Here is a 22,766-nt window from a genome sequence, read left to right as displayed (position 1 = left end):
TAAAAATAACATACAAAGAAAGATAATTCCAACTTTGTGAGCCATCTTAATTTTAAGAGTTGTCTTTTCTAAATGTTCCAATGCGTTGATTTTTTTTTATAGATTTCAAATTTTATCCGCAAACAAACTGCATTTAACAAAGAATAACATTCGTCACTTTTGCTTGTGATTTTAGTTAAATCTTAAAGAAATGATGTTTCATTGTTTTTGTCAACATTTCTTTCTTATGCCTAAGAACGGGCTGATGTGGACTTTCGAAAGTTCTTAAAGGCATCCACATTCGTTGACGACAAGGTCCGGTATGTCTACCTTCCGAATGACCCCCGCGTCGTCTCTATACAGTAGACTGGTTAGCTGTTTGAAGGAGACTGGACCACAACAGTTCTGTATAGGTAGGTGATTGTGGGCCACAGTCTGGTGTATCGTCTGAACGAGACGGGTATGATTGTAGAACCCCGTATGCACCCCTGAAAGAAACAATACAAATTATACAATAATTAAACTGCGGTCCGGGAAAACCGTGCTCAATGCATGTGCGTAAAGTGTCGTCGCACATTAGAATGTGCAGTCCGTAAATGCCAATCAGAGACGACACTTTGCGCTTCTTTGGTATTTTCTTTAAAGCAAAGTCTCTTCATAGCGGAAATCCAGTTACGTGTCGCACAGGTTTATCTCGGACGACACTTTATGCCCATGCATTAACCCCGTTTTCACAGAGCGTCATTTAATAAAGTTTTCTTTTTTCAGAGTTCTTTTCTGTGCTTTCAATTTCATCGACACTGATTGTTATACACTCATTGAACTTGTTCGAAATCGTAGCGAACTTTGTTTGGAAGAGCGAGTTCGGAACTCACAAATTCAGCGAAAATTCGCCATGATTTCCTTGCTTAACTTTCGTTTTGTTCATTACATTTTTTAAACATTGAAATGTTATTTTAGTATGTAACATATTCATGAAAATCGACAAGATAAAAAAAAATGACTGCCAAAGATAGCAAGTTTGTTAGCAGGGAATCCGGGGTTGAATTCTGCACCTTTATAAGAATTTCCGCTTTGAATTGTCTTTATAGATAAATTAAAAACTTTTGCCGCACAGGCTAATCAGGGACGACACTTTTCACCTAAAATGTTTTTTTCGTTTAGAAGAAATTTCCTTTAAACGAGAAATACCATAACAAATGTTTAGTGTCGTCACGCAACTGAGACGACCCTTTAAGCACGAGCGGTAATGCCTGTTTGACCAGAACGCGACTCATTCTCTATTTAGAAACAGCTCGTGCACACACCGTTACAGGAGCCGGTGCAGTAGTTCGGTCTGATGGCAGGTGGCGCCATTATGTAGTCCCATCCGATGTCCCGGAAGTTAATGTGCAGTGCCTCCCTGTGACAGCAGTTGTCGCCGCCCTCTGTGCACGGCGTTGAGCGTCGCCATTTCTTACTGCCGGGAACGGTCTCCCGCATGTAGAACACGAGAATGGGCAGAAGACCTTTACGAAAAAAGTAAGAAAAGTAAATCACTTAAAGTAATTCCATGCTTACTCTTGTATGCCTGATTTGGTAAACTTTGCTTAAATGACACACGTATAATCAACGGTAAAAGCATGATACAAATTTACAATACTTCATTTCTCAGCAGTACAATATTATAAAACAGACTTCTCAACAGATCGCCATAAATTAGCCATGCCCCAACCATCAATGAACCTATAATCGCAATAAATCTAACAGGCTTCGCCCATAACTGAACCTGTACTCGACTCTAGCGGCCTAGACAGGTTTTCGTCTATAAGAAACGTCCTTATAAACGAAACATTCCATCAACATCACTTGCCGTGACCATTACTAAACCTTTAATCAACATAGAACTCCCTAACCCGAAGTATCACTTTCACTTTACCTCTAACATAATGCACACGCTAATCTGAAACGACACTTCAGGCACATGCATTAAGCCCGGTTTTTCAGGGCGGGGCCGTAACATATTCCCTCATAACTTAATTACATAGAAACTGCGATCAAGAAACTAATAGCGTATTTGTGCAAACGTAGATTCTGACGATCCAGAGAACACGGCGCGCACAGTATGATCCTCGTTCTGGGAAAACAGGGCTTAATATATGTCAGTTAAGTGTCGTCCCGGATTAGCCTGTTCAGTCTTAAATTAGCTTAATCAGGGACGACGCCGTCCGCCTGGGCTGGACTATCGTTTAGAACAGGGACCAATACAGATATATGTACAAGTCCCTGCTTAGAAGTAACATTCTTTTTAACGAAATATATATACAATAAAAACCATAATGCACAAGCTAATAAGGGACGACACTTAACGCACATGCAACAAGACCAGTTTTCACAGAACAAGGGTCATACCTTCCTTATCGCCGTAGATTGTGCGGTGGTTCTGGCGCTTGCACGTCCTGCAGACAATCGCCAGACCGTGGTTCATGTGCGGCTTGGACAGCCATCGCAGGACGCTGCGCTTGACGTAGATCTTCATCCATCCGTGCTTGAGTCGGGTCTCCTGTCGCTTCACGATGTTCTTGATCCGCAGGAGATCCTTCCCGTCACGCTGGAATGGCGCCAGATCGGACACCATGAACGTCTGTGAAAATTCAAACAGGGCATGAAATTATATGTCGTTTGTCAACCGTATAGAACAAGGGACTTGATTGGCTCAGGGTAATTACAGCTTAGCCGTGCATTGGGAAAACGTGCTTAATGCATAGCTTAGCCGTGCATTGGGAAAACGTGCTTAGTGCATAGCTTAGCCGTGCATTGGGAAAACGTGCTTAGTGCATATCCGTTGAATGAGCTCAGAATAATTAGAGACGACACATTCGCCTATATTGAATTTTCACACAGCAGAGACTTCCTTTAATCGAAAAACACTGTGCGGACGGCACAGACTAATGCGGGACAAAACTGTTCGCACACGCATTAAGCCCGATTTTCCCAGAACGAGGCTCACCTATGTTTAAATGAGTCGTGTCCTGAGTAAACTGGGCATAATGCATGTGCGTAAAGTGTCGTCCCATTAAGTGTAGTCCAATTAAGTGTAGTCCCATTAAGTGTCGTCCCATTAAGCAAAAGTCCCGAATATCAATCTGGGTCGAATGTCGAGCCAGCTCTGACATCGACATTCGGCACTAGTCACAAATGTCGAGCTGGAGTGAATGACGAGCCAGCTGTGACATCGACATTCAGCTCTTGTCCCGGATACGGAGCTGGGGCAAATGTTCAGCCAGCTCTGACATCGACACACGGCACTAGTCCCGAATATCAGGCAGGGACGAATGTCGAGCCAGCTCTGACATCGACATTCTGCAAGTTAAGTATCGCGCTGGGGCGAATGCGAGCCAGCTCTGACATCGACATTCGGCAGAAGTCCCAAATATCGAGCTGCGGGAATGTCGAACCGGCTCTGACATCGACATTCGGCAAAAGTCCCGAATATCGACCTTGAGCGAATATCGAGCAAGCTCTAACATTGAAATTCGACAAAAGTCCAGAATATCGAGCTGGGGCGAATGTCGAGCAAGCTCTGACATCGACATTCGGCACTTCTCCTGAATGTCGAGCTGGGGCGAATGTCGAGCCAGCTCTGAAACCGGCATTCGGCACTAGTCCCTAATATCGAGCTGGGGCGAATGTCGAGCCAGCTCTAACATCGACATTCAGCAAAAGTCCGGAAATTGAGCTGGGGCGAATATAGAACCAGCGCTGACATCGATATTTGGCAAAAGTCCCGAATATCGAGCTGGGAAAAATGTCCAGCCAGCTCTGACATCGACATTCGGAAAAATTCCCGAATATCCAGATAGGGCGAATGTCGAGCCAGCTCTGACATCGACATTCGGCATTAATCGCGAATATCAAGCTGGGACAAATATCGTGCCAGCTCTGATATCGACATTCGACAAAATTCCCAAATATCGAGCTGGGGCGAATGTCGAGCCAGCTCTGACATCGACATTCAGCAAAAGTCCCGAATATCGAGGTGGGCGAATGTCGAGCCAGCTCTGACATCGACATTCGGCAAAAGTCTCGAATATCGAGCTGGGGCGAATGTCGAGCCAGCTCTGACACCGTCATTCGGCACTAGTCTCGAATATCGAGCTGGAGTGAATGTCGAGCCAGCTCTGACATCGACATTCGGCACTAGTCCCGAATATCGCGCCGGGGCGAATGAATGTCGAGCCAGCTCTGACATCGACATTCTGCACTTATCCCGAATATTGAGCTTGGGCGAATGTCGAGTCAACTCTAACATAGACATTCAAAATTAGTTCCGAATATCTAGCCGGGACGAATGTCGTGCCAGCTCTGACATCGACATTCGGCAAGTCCCGACTATCGAGGTGGGGCGAATGTCGAGTCAGCTCTGACATCGACATTCGGCAAAAGTCCCGAATATCGAGCTTGGGCGGATGTCGAGCCAGCTCTGACATCCACATTCGGCACCAGTTCCAAATGTCGAGCTGGGACGAATGTCTAGCCAGCACTGATATCTGCATTTGACAAAGGTCCCGAATAACATTCGCCCCAGCTCGATATTCGGGAGTATTGACGAATGTCGATGTCTGAGCTGGCTCGACATTCGTCCCAGCTCGATATTCGGGACTTTTGTCAGGTGTGATGGGTCATGAATTTCGGAAAATAAGATTGTCCCCATGTTTTTTTTTATTTCACTGCATTTCAATCTTTAGAAAAACTTAAACTAATAAAATAAAAAAAAGATTAAATAAATAAATAAATGATTAATTAATAAATAAACGCCGTACATGAACATAGTGGTCGTTAGGGTCTGACTGTTTGTACACCCATAGTTCGATCTTGGATACGAGTGCTGGGTCGATGACGTCAGCAGACACATTGAAAGCGTAACACCCGGTTCCTTTCTGCTGGAAACACTTCTCGGTTACTGGAATGAGAAAAAAGAAACAAATGTGTATGTTTTTTTCCAGGTTGAGTCTGAAATGATGACACGTTGGATTGCGTACAATCCGACACCGTTCTGCTGGAAACACTCCTCGCTTACTGAAATGAAAAAAGAGGGTTACATCCGATGCGTTTTTGCTGAAAACACTTCTCAGTTACTAGAATGAGAAACGAGGAACACATGTTTATGTCTTTGCAGATTGAGTGAGAAGTGACAACATAGTTGGAGTATACGACAGAAAAAGTAGCTTAATAATTATATTATAATTAATAATAATTAATGTATAATTGTATATGTTTTCTATTTGTGTAAGTATACATCAATTGAATGCAATTTAAGGTAGTGCGGTGTGGAAAGTTTGAAGTTTACATGTCCCGCCCAGAAGCTGGTTACATGTACCATTGTTTGCAACATGGTGAGCATAAGTTGGGTAAAGTGCGTACAAATGTTTATTCCTTAAGGAGTCTCCGAAATCAAAACGGACGGGTCCTTGCTCGCTGCGTTGCACTTAAGAAACTGGAAACGGGAAATAAATGCAATATATATTCAGACTTATTTTTTAACCGCTCGAACTATAACATATTTACAAAAAAATGTAAATTATATTTTTTATCTGCAGATTTTTTTATAACGATGTCGTCTTTTTTTGGAATGGCGCAGCGTTATCTTCTTTCTTTGTCGTTAAATTTGATTGCTGTAATGAACCTGATAGCACGGAAATATATTTATAATAGTTTGAAATTTCTGGTTAATTTGCGATTGGTATCATATTTGTCTAATATTGTGCTCTTACGTTATTGACACTGTCCGCGCGCATATCATAATTATGTTCAAACCAATTTGATTATTTCCCAACTGGTATTTAGGATTTTCATTTCGAAAATTTTAGGAAATTTAAAGAAACATCATACTATAAACGATACTCTCTCTGATTATTATTGGTCCCAAATCGGCGCTCATTTCGGTAATTATATTTCCTTATACATTCACGAAAAATATTTATAGCATAAATATTTCATTATGTCTATCTCGACTGAATAGTTAATTTGCGCTTACTTTCAAGTTCATTTGAGTAAAATATTTTATGTTTGATAATTGACTCCTCCGTTATTGTTAACATGCAATCGTACCGAAATGATATTTATGATGATGTTATCATATTTACTTCTTAATATTGTCAATAATTATAATCTAAAAAGAATATATTGAAAACAAATAATGCTATTGGAATTTATCAGGCAATATCTTTGCTAACATCGAATTAAGCGGATTATTTCGTGTAGATGAATGTTTCATAATCATGGCCGTTAATCCCGGGCGCCACCTCTTTTTTGAGATGCATTAATAAACCTTTGACCGAGTGACCCCAATTTCAATAGTGTCATCTTCTGTCTAAGGCCAATGCACATGTAAATTGGAAACGATTTTCACACTTGGTGTGATGGTGACCGTGAACTTTGACCTAGTGACCCCAATTTCAATAGGGGTAATCTACTGTCCAAGGCCACTGCACATGTAAGTCGGTAAGATGCCAATATTTTGTACATGCAGCATTAATGTACGTTACATACACAATCGTTGTATACCGTTAACGATTTAATTGGGTGGAAATTTGCTCGTCATACAGGAAAAACTCATCGAATTGCTTTTTAAAACTCCACCATACCACAACTTGTAAAGGTTCTCACGTTTTTAAATGGTTTGAGAATGTATGTTTCTGTACATTTTTCGATGAATTTATCTTCGCTAAATCGCACTATATTGCCCGATTTTAAAAATAATGCGACACATGTCGAAAAAACATATCAAACCTTATCACCTTGTAAAATTATCCGTTAAATTTTAAAACATCCGGGCCTGATCGCCACCTCGGAAGTTGAAATGGCTCATTTATTAATGCATCTCAAAAAACACCCCCGGAAACCCGATATGCTGTCAAAAGTTGGATTTGCATAGATAACACGCATTTTCCATCCGATGAAGCCCGAAGCATTGAAGGAATATATATTCAGCCAGATTTCAGCAAATTATAACATCGTACCATCGCATTGTCGCCATCGCACTATCGCGTTGTCGCATTGTCGCCATCGTAATGTCGCACTGTCGTCATCGTACTATCGCATTGTCGTCATCGTATTGTCGCACTGTCGTCATCGTACTATCAAATTATCGAATTGTCGCCCTCTGGATTTTAATGTGTAATCACGATGGCGCTAACGGTATTCCATACTCTCCTATTGTCCCACTATACACTGTTAAATCATAAACTATATCTCATTATTTTTGTTTCAGGTCAACATGTTTGCCTTCACTTGCTTTTACTGTCCCAAGAAGTTGATATCATTGAAAGAAACTGTAAAATACATTAACATTTGCCACAAAAACGATGGTACGATGTTATAATTTGCTGAAATCTGACTGAATATATTCCTTCAAGGCTTCGGGCTTCATCAGGTGAAAAATGCGTGTTATTATGAAAAAACACATAAGAAGGAGGCGTGGATTGGGTTTTGAAAATAAGTGTTTATATTTTGCATATATCATTACCAAAAAAAAAACGAAAACAAACAAACATTTACACGCGTGCATTGTCGGAGATGTTTGCAAAGCTGTCAACTTGAAGTCATGTATAAAAGATCCAAAATTAGTTCAGATTTATGAAAGTCTACCCATAATTGGAACTATAGGCACACCCTATTATTATAAATGTTTAGATTGCCTACCTGACGTATATTTTTACCTGTTTTGCTTTACATTTACAATGACCTTCAAACAATAAAAAAAAAAAGATACACATAAGCTGGAAATTAACTAAGCTTCAGAACGGATATAATTATAAAACCTCAAAGTTCAATGAAAATGATCTACAATGCATCAGGGTTGGCATAAATCAGCTGTAATAGTGAGCTTTTAAGTTTATAAATGTACTGCACTCATGTCATATCTGGACATCTTTGTACTGCACCATGTCATATCATTTTTTTCATCAACATGTTGAATGTAAAGTGTATTTTTTCCACCAATACGAATTTTGTTAAGAAACTCTGGCGGATATGTTACTCGGGGACATTGGTTAATATAATTGTCGGTGCAAAAACTTTTTCACTGGCATACCTTTAAAGAAATATGTAAATAAAGTGCTAAATATGGGACAAATCCCTGCATCGTCGACTTTAAATAGCCATATTTCAATAAATCCAGAATAATAATAATAATAACCAGGATTTTTCTAACATACATGGTAATACCTCCTTTGCATACACCATAAACATATTTTAATTAAAAAATGCCTTTAAACAATTATAGAACTGGATTTACTTACCCTACCGAAATTCATCAAAATCTACCGGCAACTTTTCCTAGCACATCCAATTTTCACAGCATATCGGGTTTCCGGGGGTGAAAAAAGGTTTCGCGCCTGATTAACGGCCGTGATAATGATCAGAAATAGTACATTTATATTTAGGAACAGAAAGGTCGTATTGGAACGTTGTCTAATCTATGCGACCTAGACATCTCGTGGGCATTGTGAACACTGATGAATTAATGCTACTTAATTTTAGTGTGTACCGCACAAAAACTGTATAGGCGAATTCTACCGGAAACCGGAATTGACGGTTGGTTTGTATACGTATGGTGGTCTATTTCGCCAGCGTGTAAAACGGCACTTGTTTATCTTTGGCTTTCTGTAAAAATTAAAACGTGGTTATGTTTATGCGTCGAGTATCGACACTTTGATGCAATATGAAATACATTCTGTATATGTAATTTAACTGGATCTCAGCGAAGGTCAATTAAGGTAAAAACTTGGGTAAGCCAGCTACGCCGAAAAATGACACTTTTCTCCAATTTATTCATAGTGAATAAGTCAAAATATCGTGTGGCGAAGGAGTAAGAATATCATATGGAAGATACCGACCGCGTATTGTCCTTTACCATCGCGTAAACACTCAATATACATGATAAACCAAAACACGAAACATAATAGTTCAATGTTAGTTTATGAATTAGCAAATGTACTGTAATTATTAACGGTGATCAATAGATTTGTTTCAGCTAACTTTGCCGTGAAAGCCATACGTCAATAAGCGCTATTAAATAATTACCGTATGTAAATAGTTTTAATCCAATAGTCTGTACAAGTTAATAAAAAAATCATCAATATAAATAAATGGGTTAAATTTCGGTTGTACCACAAATGTGCGATTATATTCTTAAATTAATTCAACAGTTTCGCTAGAAAATGTGGTACAAACAGTTTGTTGAGTTTTACAATGTGTTCTCATTTTCGGACAAGTTCTTTTCATAAAACCACCAAACACCGCGATTACGGTTTTGTTGCTTTTTAGTTCGTGATATTCCCCTCGTATCAGATTTATAAGAGCCGCGTCGAGCGAGATCGGGTCTTATGAAATGACGCCATATGCGGCCAAGGTAGCTCCACACCAGTCGGCGCATTTGCGCAGTTTGGTCTTTAACCATACTGGCACTTTAACCCATTTATGCATAATGCCTACTGTCTCCCATCCTTCTAAATTGGAACAATTTATTTCCAAAATTAAGGATGTCTAATATATTTATATCTATATTTAAAATATTTATTACAGAAATTCCTTTAAGCAAACAGCGCAGACCCTCCCTGATGAGACGCCTCATCATGCGGCGTCTCATCTGGGTCTACGCTGTTTGCCAATTCCTTTCTTTCTAGACGCTAGGCATAAATAGGTTAATGAGACACTGAAACATTGCGTGACTTTATGGCAGACAGGGTAGCTGCAGACTAGAATGCACTGTCGGGTCTGGGGCTACCCTGGCTGAATTTGACATGCGGTCTATTTTTGCAAAAACCCGGCATATATTAATTTAAACATGCTTCCTTTCGTTAACAATGAAGTAGTTTTCCCAACTAAATTCGACTCAAATTATACAAAACGCTACAATTAGTCAACTGCCAACACTAGTATGAAGGGGAAATATTACTTCGTAAAATGCATACTCATGTATATTGCTTTCATTAATAAATATGTTGAATTTTTTATGATAATTGCAATCCTTTATGACGTTTTGAACTAGATACCGTGACACGGTCTACCAGGACACTCATCACACTTCTTATTTGTTGTCTAAACAACCCATATATTGAAAAAGATCAAATTATGCTGATTTTGCCGAAGTTTCAAAGTGCAACCTTGAGCGTTCTTTTGTCGGACGCATTTCAAGGTTTCCCTTCTTTTCATATTTAAAATAGTTGTTATTAAATACTGCTAGAAAGATCTTAAAACAGAATTAGTGATTCGTGTGTTTTTAAAGGGACATGTTCGCACTTTGACAATTTTCTATTTAAAAAGTTGTAGTAGATAAAAAAAAATGAGTTTTTTAATTCAAACTTGCGAAATAACACTCCTAACTAAGTAAAATGTTAAACATACTTGTTCGTTTATTGAAAAATAAATCAATTTTAATCGAAAAAAGAATAGCGCAGTTGTAACGCAAGCTGTTCATAGATAAAATAGGAGTATTTTTTTTTCGAGATAGCGATTTATCTGCCATTCTGAATCAAAAGGCTGTACGGTGCAGGCGTAGCGTGTTAGCTGACACTTGTCGGACCGTATTTGGTACAAAAACGAATATGTACAAGTTTGTACCATATTCGGCCGAATATGGTACAACTGTCTAATTGTACCATATACGTATCTGCAGTTTTGGGGTAAAATGCCTGACCGAATATGGTACAAACTTGTACCATATTCGGATGAAAAATGTACCACATTCGTTCCGAATATGATACACACTCATCATCGTAATCATCATCATCATCATCATCGTTATCTCATCATCATCATCATCATCATCATCATCATCGTTATCTCATCATCATCATCATCATCATCATCATCATCATCATCATCATCATCATCATCATCATCATCATCACATCAATTATCAACACCCCAATGATCATCATCGTTGTTATCTTTACCAACACCACCATCATCATCACCATCAAAACCAACATCATCATATCCATTATCATGATCGTAATGGTGATCACAAAAGTTTTTTTTGTGATGATAATGACAGCGATGTTTTCGGTCGATAATGAGGATGTTGTGATGATGATGACGACGATGAGAATATCATCATCATCATCGGCCAATAAACATCGCCATCATCATCATCACAAATATTTTGTTATCATCATCATCATTATCATCATCGTCGGCCGATAAACATCGCCGTCATCATCATCTAAAAACTTATCATCATCATTATAACCATCATCATCGTCCGATAAACATCGCTGTCATCATCATCCCAAAACGTTTGTTATCATCATCATCATCATCATTATCATCATCATCATCATCATCACCACAATCATCAAACCCCAATCATCATAACCACTGTCATCATCATCACCACCACCATCATCATCACAATTTTTTTACCATCATCATCATCACAAATGTTTTGTCATCATCATCATCACATATTCATTTTACATTTTGTATTTTATAATTTGTTTCATTCAAGAGATTCAACAAACTTGTACTTTTTTCATTTATTGGTATACTGACAGGATTTTTCAAAGTAATATTGAAGAACATAGAACAGCATTTAAATTTTAATCCAACTGTAGCATTTTGACAACACATAATATACATATATACATTCATTTTAGTAGCAGCCAAAATATCCCAAATGTGCTTCGTAAAAAGTTACCAGTAAATGAGCAAATGACAACAAATTTCCGGTAGAAGAACATAATCATCAATCACAAAAATAACATAACAGGTTTCCAAACACCGATATACATGTATATTTCACCTGTAATGTCTGTACATGACATCTATGATATCATACCAACCGATTCCACTAACACGCAAACGCAGCCATGCGTTTGCCCATTTTGGCCCCTTGATGATTTCTTTTATTGCCGAAATAAGACCGCTGTTTCTGCCCGCTCTTGTTAATAGGAAACGAACGCTAACAGGATTTCTGTTACTAGTATCTAGTCCAATATCCGGCCGAATGTAAATTCTAGGTGTTTACAAACTCATTGACCTTATTAAATCTCTAAAGGGTTTGCCGACCTTCGCCAACACAAACTGGATTGACGGGTTTGATTGTATGCAGAACTTAAAAATTTCAACTTGAATGTGAAGTGGTAACATCAGAAATGGAAAAGTCGTTCGCTTCTGTGCCCTCCTATTGTTTATCATATCTTGAAGCTCTTTCAGGGCTGAACACACAGAGACGTCACCGTTGTCGCCAGAGTCACCGTTGTCGCCGGAGTCACCGTTGTCGCCAGACGCAGCGTTGTCGCCGGAGTCACCGTTGTCGCCGGAGTCACCGTTGTCGCTGGAGTCACCGTTGTCGCCGGAGTCACCGTTGTCGCAAGAGTCACCGTTGTCGCCAGACGCAGCGTTGTCGCCAGATGCAGTGTTGTCGCCAGACGCAGCGTTGTCGCCGGAGTCACCGTTGTCGCCAGACGCAGCGTTGTCGCCGGAGTCACCGTTGTCGCCGGAGTCACCGTTGTCGCTGGAGTCACCGTTGTCGCCGGAGTCACCGTTGTCGCAAGAGTCACCGTTGTCGCCAGACGCAGCGTTGTCGCCAGATGCAGTGTTGTCGCCAGACGCAGCGGTGTCGCCGGAGTCACCGTTGTCGCCAGAGTCACCGTTGTCGCTGGAGTCACCGTTGTCGCCGGAGTCACCGTTGTCGCAAGAGTCACCGTTGTCGCCAGACGCAGCGTTGTCGCCAGATGCAGTGTTGTCGCCAGACGCAGCGGTGTCGCCGGAGTCACCGTTGTCGCCAGAGTCACCGTTGTCGCCAGACGCAGCGTTGTCGCCTGACGCAGCGTTGTCGCCAGACGCAGCGCTGTCGCCAGAGTCACCGTTGTCATACGACTGTTCTAAGCGTGATATTATGTCCTTGTACACGCGTTGATTGATACGGATACTAACGTAATGCATGCCAAATCCTTCTGGGAAATACCCCAATGCAATTGTTCCAACATCACCATCGAACTTTCCATCTGCTGACACAATTGATGAGTGTTCTAGTCCTCGGGTAGAAACTACCAGGCACTGCAAATTATATTCTCTCATAAGTGCAATGAGCGTGAGGTTGTCGCCGTATGTCCCATTCTTAGACATATTCTTAACGTATTCATCAAATGTTTCATCATAGACAAAAGTTTCATAGAAATATCTGTTTTCTACAATGTGATGGACTGCTTCCTTACGTAAAGCATCTACGTCTTTGTATATACCAATTTTACCAAGTTGATGCGATATAGCAGCAAATTGACAATTTCCATCCGGATTTGGGTCCATGGCAATATTCACCCCATCCAACAACTGCAGATTTTCATGGTGTGTTAAAACATGATAGTACTTAGTTCTGTGATTTTGTTTCTCTGAGCGGTTCTGTTTTAATGAATGTTTTTTAATTTTTCGTTGTTTCTCTAACGCAACAGTTAGGCTAGTCATGTTTTCGACCCCAACCGATTTGCTTACGAATCCAAGTTCGGGTTTGTTCGGTACTTGAAATGACACGATATAAACACCATTTCGTTTTACTTTTTCTACCTTGCCTTCGATAACATATCTTTTGGTTGGCACCCTGGATTTTCGAAAGGGATAGCGAATTAATACTGTCTCTCCTACTTTGTACTTGCTTGGGGAAGTTGCGTTTTTCAACAGCGACCTGTAAGCCTTTTTATTTGCTCGCCGTATGGTTTTCTTTATTTCACGAGAACTATGACGTTCTTTGGTAAAAACATGACTTCTTCCGTAGTAGGCTTCAAAGGGCGTGAGACCCCCAAGAACTCGTTTGAAACTTGTGTTTATGGCATAGGCTAAATCTTGAAGCCCTTCGACCCAGTTAAATCCACGTTTACTTTTTGTTGCAAATAGAATCTTGGCCTTTATAACACTGTTTGACCTTTCACACTTGCCCTGTGATTGAGGATGATACGGCCTACTATTGATCATTTTGATGTTGTACTTGTTCAACAAAAGTTTCATACTAGGGCCTTTAAATTCCAGTCCGTTGTCACATTGGATGATGTCAGGGGCAAGGTTAACCATCAACACGTCCTCTAATGCCTTTGCAACTTCACGCGAACTCTTCGTTTTCAGGGGTTTTGGCATAACGTACCTAGAATAAACGTCCACGACTTGTAGAATATAACTGTATGTGGACCCCTTGTAGCTAACACTTTGATTTTTCATGTTAATTATGTCAATCTGCCATCTTTTGCCTGGTTCCTCTTCTGTAATTGTCTTTGGCTTTGGCTTGTTTGTAAATCTCGGATACTTCTCATGGTAATACTTGCTATTGTACAGTATTTCAAGGATAGCTTGTTCCGAGAACCCCGTGTAATTTACTTTCAGTTTGTTGTAAATAACCCTTGCTCCACATCCTTTGTTTTCCATGAACATCTTTTCAACAAATCTAGGAAGATCTTCTTTCACAAGGACTTGCTTTCCGCCACACAATAAAGAACCCCGGTCACCAAGCTCGAAGTCCTTACGTTTTCTAATCATGGCCAAACAATTATTCTCTTCAGGTGTCCGTTTCTTCACAGGGACATCGAACGATCCGTTTAAACATCTGACAATAATGTCGTACTTCGACCTGGGCAAGCACCCTAATTGCTTCCTTTTTCTCCTAATTGCTTCCTTCATCTGAAATAATATAATAAGTTATTATACATTTATACTTCATTAGTTAATAGAGCTTGTATTGAACACCGCGTGTCGAAAACGAATGTCTCACGACATGAGCTGAGCTAAAATCACTCGTCTGATAGCTCCGCTAAAATTTACAATCCGAACTTCCGGGCAATATGCGCAATGAAAGTAGCAAGTACTTCATGTAAAGTTTCATTGAAATCCAACCGAATTCAAATTCAGGGGAAAAATAGCGGGCAAACTTATGGCGGTCAACGGACAAACGGTCTGTAGAAACCAATGCTACGTGGATGGAAGGGATATAAAGAAGGGGCCCTGGGGGCCTAGGTCGCTCACCAGAAGTCACGACTAGGCAGGGTTCGAAGGTCAAAGACCTATAAACTCCATAAAATTTAAAATGTTCAAATCTACAGATTACAGGAGCTCGATCTGATTTTGGTGGAAAATACACTTTCGAAAAAATGACTGTAGCTTAAATATTTTAGCAGTTTAGGAGTTACGCACCCGGAAGGAATGCCACGGACAATTGGATAGACGGACGGACAACTGCAAATGCACTCTGAGGGGGGGGGGGGGCATAAAACATAAAAATCAATGCATGTTAAAACATCAATGCATATTAAGACAACTGAAAATTAAAATTATGTACAGTACTTACTGTCAAGAATTCTTTTGAAGTTTGAAGAAAGTTTGGATTTCAATTCTTTCTAGTCGAAAATCACAACTTTTCTTGCCGACCGCCAAGTCAAATATGGTTACTGACTTCTGAGTAAGACTCGTGTGCAAAATTCCCGCCTTTTTAAAGCGGCACGTTATCAAAGAAAAAATCGGAAACTTCAAAGCTTTGTCGGCTTCTCAGCAATATGACGTCGGAACGACAAATCAACTTTACAAAGTAATGTTTAGGAATACAGTCACACCTGTCTAAAGCAGCCAGTCAAACATCCTTATTTTTGGAGAGATATATTCATTTAAAAGAGCTCAAAATCTCTTAAATCGGATTTTGGTGAAAATACACTTTCGAAAAAAAAAGTTTTAAAAATTTGAAAATTGCTATTAATGATCTCCACGAAAGTATCTGGCCCGCCCGGGAATCGAACCCAGGCCGCCTGCGTGCCAATCTGACGCGCAACCGACTGAGCTAGCCGGCGAAACAGTTACACAACCAGCAAAATCCATGTAAAGTGTGGTTAGGTTAGCTGTTTCTGTTACTGCTAGTTACGACGACGACGACGACGACGACGACGACGATGATGATGATGATGATGATGATGATACTTTTGTCACTTCCAATATTAGGTTAATACAATGTATTTGAGTTTGAAAAAAAGTTTACACATCGGCAGACTATTTCATTTATTAAGAAATACATAATTTATGTACCATATACGTAGGCCATTTTCATTTTTATGAGTTTTTTTGGTATGTACCAAATACGTTTTGGCGAGCAAAGAAAAACTTATTCCAACCGAATATGGTACAATGTTTGTACCATATTCGGTCGAAAATTGTACCATCTTCGGTCCGAGTATGGTACATTTGTACCATATTCGGCCGAATATGGTACAAATGTACCATATTCGTTTTTGTACCAAATACGGTCCGACAGACGCTTCTTGTGATTCTGGGTTCCAACGGCATTACTAGTACATTGAAATCTTTTATTTTTTACTTGTTATTTTATGTATCTAAACCTATTCCTTATATTACAGTTTTGGTAATAAATGCGTACTGAGAGTATAGTGCCCCCTTTTTAAATACGAAAGTCTGTGAACAAGCCCCTGTAAAAGTTAGTGAATAAGTAGATTATTCAGGTAAATAAACCCATTTATGCCTAGCGTCTAGAAAAAAGGCCTTGACAAACAGCGTAGACCCAGATGAGAAGCCGCATGATGCGGCGTCTCATCAGGGTCTGCGCTGATTGCTTAAAGGAATTTCTGTAAGAAATATTGTAAATAAAGAAATAAATATACTATACATCACTTATTTTATATGACGATTCAAGTCTACGTTATGATGGTGTACACTGTTAATAGTATTTTGCCTTAGAACAACTGCAACGGTTTTCAGCAATCAGTCATTTCAGAAGCAATTAAAAAGAGAATATTTTATACTGGGCATGTTATAAAATTAAGATTTATTTCTTTTAATATCAGGAACACAGATATTCTTATCAATATCCACATACACATATTGGAAAATATCTTATAATAAAACAGATGTTACCGATACAATCTACAATATCTTCTATTAACCCATTTATGCCAAATGGACTCTCCTATCCTTCTAAATTTGATCAATGTATTTCCAAAATTAAGGATGTCTATTATATTTATTTCTATATTTAGAATATTTCTTACAGAAATTCCTTTAATTAAGCAAACAGTGCATACCCTGATGAGACGCCGCATTATGCGGCGTCTCATCTTGGTCTACGCTGTTAGCCAAGGCGTTTTTTCTAGACGCTAGGCATAAATGGTTTAATCATCCATCACAAAATCTCTATTTTACTAACGGTCATGTCTTTTCAAAAACATGAAAAAGAAGGATCTTTACAATTTGTGACCAAACGCTCTAAATACGCAAATCGCACAAAAGGTTGTTGAAATATTGAGTCACCATGCTTAATATTATGTTTATAATTGGGCCGCGTCATGCAAAGTGGACCTCTCACTTATACGACATCACATTACCAACTTAATATTTAACAATTAACAAATAAGTGATTAAATATATGGGACTGACGAAACAACATGCGTAAATAAAATGATTCAGAAAATATCTCTGAAATCAGTGTTTCACCATAATGCTATATCGTTGGTGTGCATGCTTAAATCGTGCTGCAAAAATATGAATGGGTTTCTCGCAACTATTCCCATATAAATGCGTGTTCCATTAAGCTCATTAGTGCAGTACAGAGTGACGAAATACGTGATCAGCGAGTGAACACAATATATATTCGTTTCTGATTCGGCACCGGTTTTAGTATTACTGAAATAAAATGCTTTTGAAGGATGTACTTTTGATTACGGCGGTTGTGCTTTCAACTATGCAGTTATGAAAATCGTCTGAATATCAGATTGCTATCCACTCTTTCACAGTTGTTAATATAAACGTACGTTATTGTCGAACTGTATGTTGAGCTTTGGCTTCATTGGAGCCGCGCACATGCATTAACCCTTTACTACAGTCAAACCTGTGGTAAGCAGCCAGTGAAGGGACAGTGAAGGGCTGCATACGACAGGGGCTGCTTAGCACAATTTAAGAAAATTGACGGTCAGCTAATTTAATATACATGTAAATGTATAGCACATTTATGACAAATGTATATGGATGTACTGAAATATAAAGAAACACATTTATCTATAGCACTTTTATGACAAATGTATATACTTTATACTTTGTACTGCACATATGCACTTAAACAAAAAAAGTTAAATTTAGTGTTAAAAAAGGGATAAAGTGAATTTTAAAAGTTGTTATGACCAGATTTTTTTCTCTGTCCAAGTTCCTAACATCTTTTTTTTTCAGAACATTTTCTTCACAAAGAAATCTTTTATAGACGTTTGTTTGGTTGTTTTTGTTACACGCATGTCCACTAAAAACTCTTCATAATCCATAGCAATCTTGAGCATGCCCTCACTTCCATTTTGCAAGGCAAACTCCTTCCGTTTGTGAATGGACTCACAAGCATCATCCAAAGACACTGGTCTACTCACACTGACACACTGCTCTTCTTCTCACGAAAGAACAACCCGGTCTCGTCCATATTAAAGATATCACTCTGGGCATATCCTTCGCAAACACTCTTGATTTTACCGCGCACATGCATTAACCCTTTACTATGTGTACTTAAATACGTATTTCAACGCTTTTTTAGTTTCTTAGAAAGTTACATGTAATTAAAGACCTTTCTTAATAAATTAAAGTTTTTAAGGCTTCATTTCCAACCCTTAGATACTGATGAGCAGCAAACAGCACAAAACATGAACAGATTGAAATCCTGTATGACTTGTCATAGCTTTAAAAATTGAGCACCTTAAATCACAAATCGTATATGAATGCTTCAGTCATGTAAATCCTCACGAACAAAAGTGGCTTAATAAAGTACTTTTAATAACGTTTCAAGGTCAACAATTATTACAAAAATAATGTAGACCATTATGTCAAATATTATCGAAGGACAAACGAAAAGAACAGCAGCAACAAACCACACATAATACTGTAGTTGATATTCCCTTGAAGATTCAATAAAAAGGTAACCGCGGGATTATTAAAACAATTTACAATGACGTCCGTGCAAGAACTTAGTGTTCCGCCAATTACTAAAGGAAAAGTAGGCCACAATAACGTTATATAATGTGGCGTCATATACGTGTATCGTTTTAAAGTCATACCGGATAAAAATACAAATGAATGTGGACACGCAATGATTTTTAACGAAAGATACCATACAAGCGGAAGGTGTCGACCCTGATAAGTCTGCAACACAATGTATTACCACGGCGACATTGGAGAAGAAGTTTCGTTATTAATCTTTTTATGCTTAGAAACAAAGTGAAAATGGCTATGTGAAAACAGCATAGAACCAGAACAGCCTGCGAGTAACTCGCAGTCTGTTCAGGTTTTATGCTGTTTGCTGCCCATCAGTAGCTAAGAGTTGGAAATAAAACCTTTTAAACTAGTAAGAAATGTATTTTTTATATTAAATTTTACTTTCTGAGGAACTACAAATTCGTCGAAATACTTATCTATGTGGTAAAGGGTTAAATACGCATCTAAGTGGTAAAGGGTTGTGTATGTCTGCCAATAAATTAATAGGTTTAATGCATGTGATAAAACAAGAAAAGCTGTTTCCATTCATACTCAAGTAAAACTCAAAGAGGTTTATTTGGTAAATAAATTGCACGGCAATTATAATTGTTCGTTATTGGCGACCTGACTGTATAAAAAATATGATAGTAATTATGTTCCTATTTATAGTAATGAATGCAATAGTCACCATATAGTGTGATCAGTTGACCGATTTCAATGCGGGGTCTGCATTCTTGTCCGTAAGATGTGGATTGCCATGAATTCTGCAAGTTTTAGTTTTTTCCGTATGTATGGATTAGGGCCCTCTTGAGCCTCGCTCTTGTAAATAGGGCTCATTGCAAGATCGTGAAGTGTCGTCCCAGATTAGCCTTGCAGTCTTCATAGGCTAATCAGGGAAGACAATTTCTGCCTTATAGAATGTTTCGTTTAAGGAAGTCTCTTCTTACTGAAAATCCTGTTTCGACTGAAAATGTCGTCCCTGATTAGACTGTGTAGATTGAACAGGCTAATCCGGGACGACACATTATAAGATACTCTCACTTTGAAACAAATTATTGAAACATTTGGAATTGTTCTGTTGTTTTCGTTGAGTTGTGTCGCAGCACATGGATCACTTATTTTAAGCGCCACATGCGTTGAAACATAAAATAAGTCTGAAAAGCCGAGTGGTTAATAGTCTTTAATCCAGACGACACAATTTCGAGCCTTGATGAAGACAAAAATACACATTTTTTCCAATTATCTTTCTTATCTCTTATCACTTAGATACGTATTTTCACACATGTGTAGTCCGTTAGAAAGTTACATTTAATTGGAGACCTTTCTTACTAGATTTAATTTCTTAAGGCTTCATCTCAAAACCTAAGGTACTTATGAGCAGCAAACAGCACAAAACCTGAACAGATTGCGAGTTACAGGCAGGCTGTTCTGGCTTTATGCTGTTTGCACAGAGCCATTTTCACTTGGTTTTTGAGTTGGAAATGATTAAATAATTGTATCGTTATAACAATCGATCTCTCTTATTTCTATGTTTATGTCTCTAAATGCAAGCCTTTTACTGACACAAAAAATGAATCTAACAACACGTGAACACGTGCCGTTAAAGCCTTCAATGTGCTTAATATACAGACTGATTTTCTTAAAAAAGCATGTTCTATATTTGTATATGTGTGTTGGCGTTTTGTTATCTAACTGATGTATGAATTAAAATAAATACGTTTCAAAGACAAGACATCATCAGCAGCAGTAACGACAACAATTAAAAGGGGCTTACTGCCAGTTCCTTTGATGAATATCTCCCTAATTTTCGGCTTTCGTCTGTTCTCTTCTTCGATTTCTTGTTTTCTGTACTCCTCGTCGCTCATACCAAAGTCCTCGTTCCAGTAGAAGTCGAACGGAAGAGGCGGGATTTCACCCACAACCTTGGGAGGCGAGTCAAGACCGAGTCGCGCCAGTAGCGTCTTTTTGATTCTCTCGATTTGCATCTGAATAAGTTCCTGCTTATCTAAGCAGTTCTCGCAACTAGGGGTATCACTGTTGGTCACTGGATATTGATCGGTGCTTTGAGGCGATTCGTCGTCTTTTTCCTCATTTACTTCAGGCTCGATTTTGACATCGTCATTTATTGGCTCAGGTGTGGCTTTCAGAATATCGTAATCTTCGCTTTCGGAGTTTACCGTTTCTGCAATCTTTTTCTTGTTCACTCCATCACGGATTTTACCGAATTTCGGATGCCGATGACGACGGGTTTGTTCGATATCTACAGCATCCCGTACTTCCGCCTCTTCCGTCTCACTTCCGGGAAACGGCTGACGCAATATTTCATCAGCGGCGCCATCAAGCTGTCCAACCGGAAGTTCACTAAGATCGGATGCATCAATAGTCCATGGCAAAATGGTGCATGCGAACATAATTGGTATTATCCACCAAACCATTAATTCCATAATTGAAACTGTTCTTACGGGCAATCCAAACGTTAATCAATTAAAAGCGTGCAAATAATCAAGAAGTTCGGTAAGAATGGTACGTATCACAGCATTTCAGGCTGTTTTGACCTTTGTTGAAATCTATAACGGTTTAACGTTAATTAAAAAAGCTACCTTAAAAAATTAACCAATCGCACAACTCAAAATGTAGTTAGTTTGGGCATAACTGAATCAATCAAGAAAAGAAAAAGGACTTGCGCACTGAAATAAGGACATGCGCTTTCAATGAAAGTGAATAGCGGAGTTAATGGGACAACTGATTTAAGAGTATTAGCGGAAGCCGTTTATACAATTGTCGATTTGAATTTCAGTGAGCGCAATTGAAAGCCTGCCATGTGACTGAGTTAAATAGATCGTTAAATATTAAAAACATAATGTCTTTTGTTAAACACGTATTTAATCTGACAGCATGTCTTTTTCATTAACGGAAGTGTAATTACTGTAATCATTTGGGAAGTACGAAATGGTTTTATTGATGCTCCGAAATATAATGGCTTTATTGCATCATTTTATAAAAACACTCATACAATATGTTTGCGACTGTGGATTTGAGGTGAATGTGTCCAAATCTATTAAGTTATTAACACTGAGTACATATTCCAAAGTCCTTTCGTGTGAGTTAACTGTGTATAATGGACACACTCACTTCAATCGTTTGTGTATTTTTTGAGTCACATATATTCATGATTAGAATTAAGGTTCGCTTTGAATCCATACTGTTATTTTTGCTGTTTTTTTTTTCCCAAATAAAACTAACCGTGTAAGCCTTTTTCGTCTTATCACCGCCTTGCATTTAAATTTAAATAGTACGTTTGATACGCTTGGTCAATAAACTTAATAAAACAAAGACAACATTTTGGGGGGGCTTTCACAATGCACATCGTCAGTATAAAATATAACGAACGAGCTTAATATCATAGGTAAAACTGTAACAGTTCAACGGCGATAACACATTAATCATCATGTTTTTACACTGGTTGCTTCAGTCGTTTACAGCATCTACGTACACATTTTTTATAATCATATTTTCAGTATAAATAATTTTACTCAAATATCTGATAATATCTTGTTACATACAATGGGTATCGACTTAGCTCCCCATGTACTGCCATATACTCACATTAAATGTTAAAGTTTTCGGTTTATGATTTGTTAAGTATAAGAAATGTATTAAAAACGTTAACAACATTAAAGCTGTACTCTCTCCAGCTCGTTCTATTTTGCGTCACCCCACACCATGCAAGAATAACTTAGAAAAGATCCAACGAATGACACACACAAGCTGACAAAATATTTTGGACTTATCAAAAAAATAATAATGTATATGCA

General features: G+C 38.7%; 1 protein-coding gene across 1 annotated transcript; it reads right to left on the bottom strand.

The window, feature by feature from the left end:
- Positions 1-2: 2 nt before the first annotated feature.
- Positions 3-21,491, bottom strand: LOC127832596 (growth/differentiation factor 8-like). The gene is made up of 5 exons (XM_052358116.1): positions 20,726-21,491; positions 4,782-4,921; positions 2,371-2,602; positions 1,287-1,487; positions 3-467 (listed from the first exon to the last, which is right to left on the bottom strand). The coding sequence occupies exons 1-5, from the start codon at positions 21,393-21,395 to the stop codon at positions 265-267; spliced, it is 1,446 nt and encodes a 481-aa protein (XP_052214076.1). The 5' UTR covers positions 21,396-21,491; the 3' UTR covers positions 3-264.
- Positions 21,492-22,766: the final 1,275 nt, after the last annotated feature.

Source organism: Dreissena polymorpha, chromosome 5 (genome assembly GCF_020536995.1).
Source record: "Dreissena polymorpha isolate Duluth1 chromosome 5, UMN_Dpol_1.0, whole genome shotgun sequence".
Lineage (NCBI taxonomy): Eukaryota > Metazoa > Mollusca > Bivalvia > Myida > Dreissenidae > Dreissena > Dreissena polymorpha.
This window is presented reverse-complemented; position numbering and strand designations above follow the sequence as displayed.